General features: G+C 30.2%; 1 protein-coding gene across 1 annotated transcript; it reads left to right on the top strand.

Moving 5' to 3' along the window:
- Window positions 1-3,956: 3,956 nt before the first annotated feature.
- Window positions 3,957-7,642, top strand: LOC130452332 (uncharacterized). The gene is made up of 5 exons (XM_056791548.1): window positions 3,957-4,011; window positions 5,276-5,340; window positions 6,906-7,127; window positions 7,290-7,388; window positions 7,542-7,642. Exons 2-5 carry the CDS (start codon window positions 5,316-5,318, stop codon window positions 7,640-7,642), a joined length of 447 nt encoding a protein of 148 aa, XP_056647526.1. The 5' UTR covers window positions 3,957-4,011; window positions 5,276-5,315.
- Window positions 7,643-10,302: the final 2,660 nt, after the last annotated feature.

Genomic DNA, 10,302 nt, shown 5'->3' with positions numbered 1-10,302 from the left:
TGATCGAATTTAATACGACTAAATAAGGAAAATATAAAAAAAACTATTTATTTTCAAAAAATTTTATTCATTGCATATCAAAAAACATTAAAAATATGTCAATTAATAAAAAAATAAAACTATCTAAACAAAATTAAAATCGAAAACTACACAACCATATTAAAATTCTGCCTGCAGTATCACAATGTTATTATTTTGCAAAATTAATTCCTTAACCAATGTTCTCTTTTTCGGACTTCTTCGGTTTTCCCTAAACATTAAAAATAACTAAATTTCAAAATATTGTACGAAATTAAAACATAAGTAAGGATAGTAAGGATAGTAAGGATAATTAAAATGGAAAATTTAAAAGGCTCAACATAAAAAAAACCGAATATTTAATTTGCAAATGCGTATTTTTCACTTGAGCACCTGAAGCATTTGTTCTTATCATCCTACAATTCAGTCTGGATAGGTCTTCTTCATATTTTTTTCAGTGTGAAAAAAAAAGATTTTATGAGTTTAGAATAATTATAGCCTGTAGCTGATTCCTGCGAGATTTGACCCATCTGCTTTATTTTATATAATATCTGTGAAATTCGATGATAGATTTTCCACCATCAATTTTTTTCTATGTAATTCTTTGCAAATCGTCACAAAATAGCTATTTCCATGTCGAACGCAAACAGACGGGAAACAAATTTTTCACAAAATTAATTGAAAAGCTGAATTTTTTATTATGTAACATTTAATTAATACTCACCGACGAGTTAAGGGATTTTCTAATGGTGACTATTTTCTCAACTTTTGATTCTATTTTAGTATTGTTATCCAGTCTTTGAATTATAATAAGGCGATTTTAATAAATTCTCTCTAACATTACGGAGTGACGACATCAATCTCGATTCTTTTCCAGCAGAATTACTACAATTTGAACGAACTTGAATGTTAGTAATCCCCTCGGTAACACTATTTCTTCTCATTATTTTATGTTGTTCTTGAACTCTTATTGGGGTGGGAGTACTCCCAATTTTTTCTTTGCAACTCGAAGATGCACTGAAACTAATATATATATATATATATATATATATATATATATATATATATATATATATATATATATATATATATATATATATATATGCCCAAGTGTTTATACAGGGACATCCGATGTATATACTATATACTTTATACTGTCCTCGAAGAAATAGTTATGTGTATTAGAAAACCAGTTATACTGTCCTCAAACTGAAACATCAAATACATATACGATATACAATGGTATATACGGTTTTAGCAAACCAGTTATACTGTCCCCAAACTGAAACTTCAAATATTTATGCGGTATATAATGGTATATTCGGTATGTCCTCAAAAAATCGGTTATAGCGTTGCCGGAAAATAGATCGAAGCAGATTAATGTGCTTATTAAATAAAAAAAATTGGATGTAATACCTAGTATATAAATAATACCCCAGGCCAGTAGATTTTGAATTCAACTCATGAAAATTGTGTTTTTTTTTAAATCAAAATACAAGTGACACTAATAACAGCTGGTGGTGATTCTATTATAAGTGTGCAAGAGCTAAGAAACAAAAACAAAACCCAATCCTATAAAATTCTCACATTCTCACAAGGGTAACAAATAGTACACTATCCATGTTGTTTTTTCATGCAACTCAGTTTCTTGAAATAAATCAACAGGCTTATCCCAAAAATGTAATCACTAGTTGTATTACCATTGAATATACCACCTCATACAAATCGTACCGCAAAGTAACTATTTCCAGGACGATTCACCATTATATTTGGACCCATTATAAACTTGAATAACTTTTAAGCCCCATTATATAATGGAATTGGGTTTTTATCAATCTTTCTCTAATAGTGCATTTCGTAAATAAGACAACTTTTTATTTCAGATGGAACACACTGTAGAATTCTCTACAATCTGGAAATTCACTCTTTTCACTTTCCAAAATACTCTAATCAGTATAGTTATTGTACAGGGTGATAGTTATATTGATGCTTGAAGTCAGTATTGTTTTTAGGGAACATGTAACGATTCACAAGTTGACTATAGAAATGATAGACAACATAACTTTCAACCATTAAATAACCTTATTGAGAATTGAAACGATTAATATTTATAATAATTACTAAATAATTACGAAAGATCCGAAATGGAATTACTGGAACCATTGCTGAAATTCATACTGAACACACTTTTCAATACCACTATACAGACACTCAAACTTGCGTATCTTTTTGGGCGTTTGAAGTCGTTGAACTTAGTCATGGAAACGCGCGTTAGATTGAGAAGTGTGTATGTCTGTGTAGTGATAGTGTAAATGTGAATCGATTTCTTTATTTCTTAATTATCTGTTTCGGCGTTCACAAGTAGTTGTCTTCATTCTCCGTAGTAACTTCATGCATCCTTACATGTTTCGAAAAAACAATACTATAATAAAGTCATCACACCCAGTACAAAAAATATACTAAGTAGTTTGGAAATGGAAAAGAATGGATTTTCAGATTGTTGAAAAGTATGAAAGGTATATCATTTTCGATTAAACCGGAAGTGAATATAATTAGACGAATACCGAAAAAAACTAAATTAATAAAAATTAGAGACTAGTAAAACCCCATTCCATTATATAAATTAGTTCAAAATTTATTATGTGGTCAAAATATAACTCGGTATAATAATATATCATTTCATAGATAGGATTAAAATAACCATGAAGTAGAAATGACAACCTATGAAATTTATCACTGTTTTGTTATAACTGTGACTATATCTGTAACAAGAACGACAATACCTGATATCGAATAAAAACAGAACCTTGTTGCCAAATTAATCGAGTAATTAATTACAAAATGCCAGTTACTAAAGATGCGTTTACACCGGAGTTAATAACAAGAGTTTTTAAGAAAAAGTTATTAACTTAACAGAATCGCCAAAAAATTCTCTTCACAAAAGTTAATAATAACTCGTGTTTTTAACAGAAAATTCCTTGTTAAGCCGCGTTTACACCGGAGTTAATAACACGAGTTTTTTAACATTTTTGTTATTAACAGGTGTTAATAAGAAAAGTCATTAACATATCTTAATAACATTTTCTTTTGGCTGCTAGTTTTGTTATCAACAAAAGTTAAAAGTCACTTCGCCAGTATCAACGCTCATGCCGGGCGAGCGGGTTGCGGGGAAGAGAGGAACCAGTTATTAACAAAAGTTAACACGCTAAAAGAGGCTATTAAATTCTGTTATTAACATTTGTTTGAAACACAACACATTTCCTTTAATCTTTACCGACTCTTGATGGATAACATAAATCTTGTTAATAACAAGGAATTTTCTGTTAAAAACACGAGTTATTAACTTTTGTTAATAGAAATTTTTTGGCGATTCAGTTAAGTTAATAACTTTTTATTAAAAACTCGTGTTATTAACGCCGGTGTAAACGCGGCTTAACATGCATATACAATAACAAGAATTCAGTGCTAATTTTGTTGGGCTTTTTTGTCATTTCTGGGAATAGGTATTTACCAAATTATGATCTGCATGAAATCCTTGATTATATGTAGTAACTAGATAATCTACCCCGTGTTAAGTTTTGAAGCGGAATTCCCGATTCATAGATGGCGATACCCAAAACTAGGGAAAGATAGCCGACTGTCGATTCTACGTCCGAATAGTGCATTTAATGGAACGCGCACCTATGTATGAATAGCAAAACTATTAATTGCTTCTAGAATTTGACCTGTTGAGAGACAATAGCGATATGGGTGGATGTACAAAAAATATTCTACATCAGACGCTCGAAAATATACGAGTTGTTCCACTTGAAAAAACAAACTAGAAAATTCATTTTAAACAATTCGGATTAGAAAAATAATTTTCAGCTACTCTGTATAATTGTAGGGCATGGAAATGGACCAGAAACATCGCACATCTATCTATCAAGTGGTATCATAATTATTTTCTCTTGAGTTCCGTAACTATGATGAAGGATGACAGTGGTTTTTTCGGTATGCATCTGCAAATAAGATTTTCATTTTCATAAAAAAAATCATAATTTGGTTAAGGAAATGTCAATAATATTGGAGGGGTGATTGGAGGTCACTGAACTGCTTGAAAAAAAATATGCTAATATACATGACATTTCATTAAAAAAACACTGTAGATCCTCGGTTCGCCCTGTATATTCGGTAATAATTTCCAGTAATCAAATTTGTTGTCTACTGAACACAAATCATTTTGTCCAAATTTACTAACTTTGGTAAGAGAAGACGAATCATCAAAAACACCTAAAAACAGATTAGAACGCCACTTCAAAGGATTAACAATGAACGGTTTAATATTACAAGAATTAGTGAAGTTACGGCGATGTTTAAAATCGAATGTCTATACATACCTCATATGAACGAATTAATTTTTTTAAATACATAGGTAGGTATTATATAGTTTTAATCGAATTATATATCTGGAGCTCGTTTACTATAATTTATTGTATTAATCTTTACCATTATTTATGATATATGCAGGTGGTAAAAATATCAACATAAATACCTATATTTTTTCTAAATAGAAACAGAAATACATAATACAATTTAGATGCAAAGACAGTTATAAAGGTACTCTAGATATAGATATGTTGGCTTCAAAATAAAGTATTTAATTCTCCTTCTATGGGTTTTGTTATTCGAAGAACTGGGCTCAGTACTTCAAGTCTTAAAATTATTCCTGACATTTGACAGTTTTTCAGCATTATTTGAAATATATACTGCGCACTCTATCGTTGAATCTACAGAACTGCGTAGTTTGGAAGCCATCTAGGTAGGTACCTATAATATTCCCATTGGATGCTATTATTTTGCAATTTGAAACATTGAAAAATTTCAATAAAGAACGAATATCCCGACATAAAGAATAGATAAAACCCTATTTTCACGAATTTCAAATATGAATCCATGTTAGTTAAAAAAACAAGCAAAAAATTTTGTACTTTGATAAGTTCCATCTAGTGGTATCTTATGTTTCAAATATGATATTTGAAAGAATTTGCAAAGAAGCTATGAGTTCGGGGATTATAGTATACCAGCTTAATAAATGTGGCTAATTAGGTATATATATATTAATATATGCAATTGGTAAACTCTATTGTTCATTTTCCAGTAATCATTCTAAATTCGTCGGTTTTGTTCTTTTGGAATGATCCATTTTCTATTCTCCATTAGTAAAGCTATATCATTAAGTGCTTATAGATACAGTTTAATTCATATCGTTTTTTAGTTATATTGCCGGTGAATAATCTTTATCGACAAAAGAAAGTATGAATCGATTTCGTAAAGTAAAAGGTAATTATAATATCTAATTTTACTGATAAATGTGAAATCAAATTGAAAATGTGTATTTAGGATAAGTCGCCATTTTTCAAAGTGCCGATGTGTTGCACGTGGCATTTCAGAATAATCGCGCTGTATTTTAGTTTTAATATATCATTGGATAATTATAGTGCATTCCATTTTTTGTATCTTTTCTAAATCAAATTAGAGAGATTGTATTACTCATACAATTTTTTACTGTTGCATACCGCGTTCAGTAACGAATTTCTGTCATTCTTAAACGTGAAATAAAGTAAAAGCTAAAAGCACAGTATAAAGCTTACAATAACAGTTGATGGCTCATTCGATGTCGGCATTTTTGATGTTCATGGTTCAAATTTTCCACGGCGCAACAAGAAATTGTTTTCCACGCGCTCAGGGGTGTATCCAATTGATACAATGCCCGACACTAAATAATATAAACTGTTCGATGATAGATTTAACTAAATAATAAATACTAACCATTAGTGTAGTGATACTAATATTATGAACGAAAAAGTTGATTAAATTCATTATTGGTGTTAGAGGACAAACACAGTGAAACAAAGTATTGTGTTGTAAGAACTCGAATCAAGTTTGTTTATTTTTGTGAAACATCTGTACATTTTACAATTTATTCTTTTGGTTTTTTTGATTAGTTATCCTGAACATAAGGTACTTTGTACTGACGGGTTTCTTTGAAAAATAAAATATGACGTAATTATAATGAGTTGTTTAATAGTTGTGTTATAAACGTTTTAGAAATATAATCAGTAATATATTTATTATTTTGTCTATTCTGGAGTGTATTCAATTTATTTGTTGAAATTTTGTTAAAAATTGAAGGTTTTTGTTGTACGTGGAAGTGGAATTAATACGACACACACAACAATAATGTGCAGTTTTTACTTTATCAATAGTTATAGTTCACATGAAATAATACTCTGTTTAGAATAATGACACTCAAAACCAATTAAAATAGGGGAAACACTGGCAAAACAACAAAGGGTAAGAATCTTATCTCAGTTTAAGCTTAAAAATGTGAAAGAACAACGAACCTACAATGTTGCCCAATGTTATTATTTTTAACGTTTAAAGGATGCTAAATAATATTTTTTATGTATTTTTAGAATCTAGTTATGCATATGTATTTACGATTTTATGCAGTAGCGAAGTAAGATAGGATTTGTCTGTTGGGAAACTTATCAGAATAAGATATCCAACAACAGTGTGTCATAACTGACAAACTTTCTGAGCAAAGGTTGTTTCCCAGGAGTGTGTATGAGAGATACAATATTGAGTGAGCAATCTGCTTCTATAAGCTATAATTTAGTACTTGTAGCTTCTTGAGAAATGGAATGAAAATTGAAAATTTCATTATCATAGAAATAAAAAGTTCACGAAATGGTTTTCATATTCTGTCGAGTTATCAATCTTTTAGATGCGTATTGCGATTATTCTGAAATGGACTTTACTAGCTTTGTCAAACACCTGACCTTCGGGTGTTCAGATAATTTCTGCTGAAAATGTAAATACTATCTGTTGATAATTATTTATAGACAACAGTAAGAAATACTGTCTAGTGAGGTTTATTGAGGACAAAATTCTGTACATAGTACCTACAAGGCAGTTGACTCCAATTGAAGGAGATTTGGTGTGGGCTCCATATAAAAAAATGGGCTTTTATGAAGCTCATATAGTTTTTCTCAATAATAATAGAAATATATTGGAAAAAAAGAAACGAGATATCCAAATGAGTAAAGATATTGAAAGTCTGAATGGTAAGTTGAACTATATTATTTATAAAATATCTGAAACAGTTCCTGTTTTTGTAAAATTTTGGATGGAAATCTATACATAGTTACTAAATTAGTTTCAAATCCTCTATAATTGATCATTGATCTATGTATATAAACTGTTTCATTTGCACCATTCCTTTTTAGATATGAATACTGCAATTTCTACATCTAATCTCTGTGGTAATGAAGATAATTCTAGATGTTATCCTACATATGAGGCAGATGATACAAAAATAAATCAAAGTAAGTATGGTACTTTCTCAATAGACGCGAATTTGTTCTTAAAAAAGTAAGTCTATGTTCAACTTATAGTTGTTGCCGTCAGTTTTAATTAATCTAATAAGGAAGTAGGTCTACATAATAAGTGATAATGTGATCTACCTATCTTGTTTATAGATATTGCAGTTTCTGAATGTGATCTTAGTGTGGACAGAGATAATTCATTACATGATCCAACTTACATACCAGAAGATACTGAGACTGTTAATGTCACATAAACAAATAAGCGTAAGTCATTTTCACATTAGTTTCTAGCTTGTGAAAGAAATCATGAATTTATACCTCAGTTATCAGGTGGCCACTAATTTTTCATTTTTTTTTAAATAATTATATATACAATGAGTTTCAAAAACTTCACACCAATTTTTCAGAAAATATGAGATGTCAAATCAACACAAAGTTACAAAATTACAAAGTGACAGTTGACCTCAATGGGCTTCAATGGATGTTATTCGATGATATCTGACAAAGTTAGATGCAAACTCACTTAAATATATGATAAATGTTGAAATTCGACTTCAAATTAGGAAGATAGACTTTGAAAATTTTCAATTATTACAAAGTGACAGTTGACCTCAATGGGCTTCAATGGATGTTTTCGATGATATCTGACAAAGTTAGATGCAAACTCATTCAAATATATGAGAAATGTTGATATTCGACTTCAAATGAAGGAAGATAGACTTTGAAAATTTTTAATCAACACAAAGTGAGAATCGACTTCAATGGGCTTCAATGAATGTAAATCGACGATATCTGACAAAGTTAGATGCGAACTCATTTAAATATATGAGAAATGTTGAAATTCGACTTCAAATGAGAAAGATAGACTTTGAAAATTTTCAATCAACACAAAGTGAGAATCGACTGCAATGGGCTTCAATGAATGTAAATCGACGATATCTGACAAAGTCAGATACAAACTCATTCAAATATATAAGAAATGTTGAAATTCGACTTCAAATGAGAAAGATAGACTTTGAAAATTTTCAATAAACACAAATTGACAATCGACCTCAATGGGCTTCAATGAATGTAAATCGACGATATCTGACAGAGTCAGATACAAACTCATTCAAATATATAAGAAATGTTGAAATTCGACTTCAAATGAGGAAGATAGACTTTGAAAATTTTCAATCAACACAAAGTGACAATCGACTTCAATGAGCTTCAATGGATGTAAATCGACGATATCTGACAAAGTTAGATGCAAACTCATTCAAATATATGAGAAATGTTGAAAATCGACTTCAAACGAGGAAGATAGATTTTGAAAATTTTCAATCAACCCAAAGTGGCAATCGACCTCAATGGGCTTCAATGGATGTTATTCGATGATATCTGACAAAGTTAGATGCAAACTCACTCAAATATATGAGAAATGTTGAAATTCGACTTCAAATTAGGAAGAAGATAGACTTTGAAAATTTTCAATTATTACAAAGTGACAGTTGACCTCAATGGGTTTCAATGGATGTTATTCGATGATATCTGACAAAGTTAGATGCAAACTCACTCGAATATATCAGAAATGTTGAAATGCGACTTCAAATTAGGAAGATAGACTTTGAAAATTTTCAATTATTACAAAGTGACAGTTGACCTCAATGGGTTTCAATGGATGTTATTCGATGATATCTGACAAAGTTAGATGCAAACTCACTCGAATATATGAGAAATGTTGAAATGCGACTTCAAATTAGGAAGTTAGACTTTGAAAATTTTCAATTATTACAAAGTGACAGTTGACCTCAATGGGCTTCAATCGATGTTATTCGATGATATCTGACAAAGTTAGATGCAAACTCACTCAAATATATGAGTAATGTTGAAATTCGACTTCAAAGTAGGAAGATAGACTTTGAAAATTTTCAATTATTACAAAGTGACAGTTGACCTCAATGGGCTTCAATCGATGTTATTCGATGATATCTGACAAAGTTAGATGCAAACTCACTCAAATATATTAAAAATGTTGAAATTCGACTTCAAATTAGGAAGATAGACTTTGAAAATTTTCAATTATTACAAAGTGACAGTTGACCTCAGAGGGCTTCAATCGATGTTATTCGATATATGACAAAGTTAGATGCAAACTCACTAAAATATATGAGAAATGTTGAAATGCGACTTCAAATTAGGAAGATAGACTTTGAAAATTTTCAATTATTACAAAGTGACAGTTGACCTCTAGGGGTTCAATCGATGTTATTCGATGATATCTGACAAAGTTAGATGCAAACTCACTCAAATATATGAGAAATGTTGAAATCGACTTCAAATTAGGAAGATAGACTTTGAAAATTTTCAATTATTACAAAGTGACAGTTGACCTCAATGGGCTTCAATGGATGTTATTCGATGATATCTGACAAAGTTAGATGCAAACTCACTCAAATATATGAGAAATGTTGAAATTCGACTTCAAATTAGGAAGATAGACTTTGAAAATTTTCAATTATTACAAAGTGACAGTTGACCTCAAAGGGCTTCAATCGATGTTATTCGATGATATCTGACAAAGTTAGATGCAAACTCACACAAATATATGAGAAATGTTGAAATTCGACTTCAAATTAGGAAGATAGACTTTGAAAATTTTCAATTATTACAAAGTGACAGTTGACCTCAAAGGGCTTCAATCGATGTTATTCGATGATATCTGACAAAGTTAGATGCAAACTCACTCAAATATATGAGAAATGTTGAAATGCGACTTCAAATTAGGAAGATAGACTTTGAAAATTTTCAATTATTACAAAGTGACAGTTGACCTCTAGGGGTTCAATCGATGTTATTCGATGATATCTGACAAAGTTAGATGCAAACTCACTCAAATATATGAGAAATGTTGAAATCGACTTCAAATTAGGAA

Source organism: Diorhabda sublineata, unplaced genomic scaffold (assembly GCF_026230105.1).
Source record: "Diorhabda sublineata isolate icDioSubl1.1 unplaced genomic scaffold, icDioSubl1.1 Dsub_83, whole genome shotgun sequence".
Lineage (NCBI taxonomy): Eukaryota > Metazoa > Arthropoda > Insecta > Coleoptera > Chrysomelidae > Diorhabda > Diorhabda sublineata.
The sequence above is the reverse complement of the archived record's forward strand: the minus strand, read 5'-3'. Positions and strand labels throughout refer to the sequence as shown.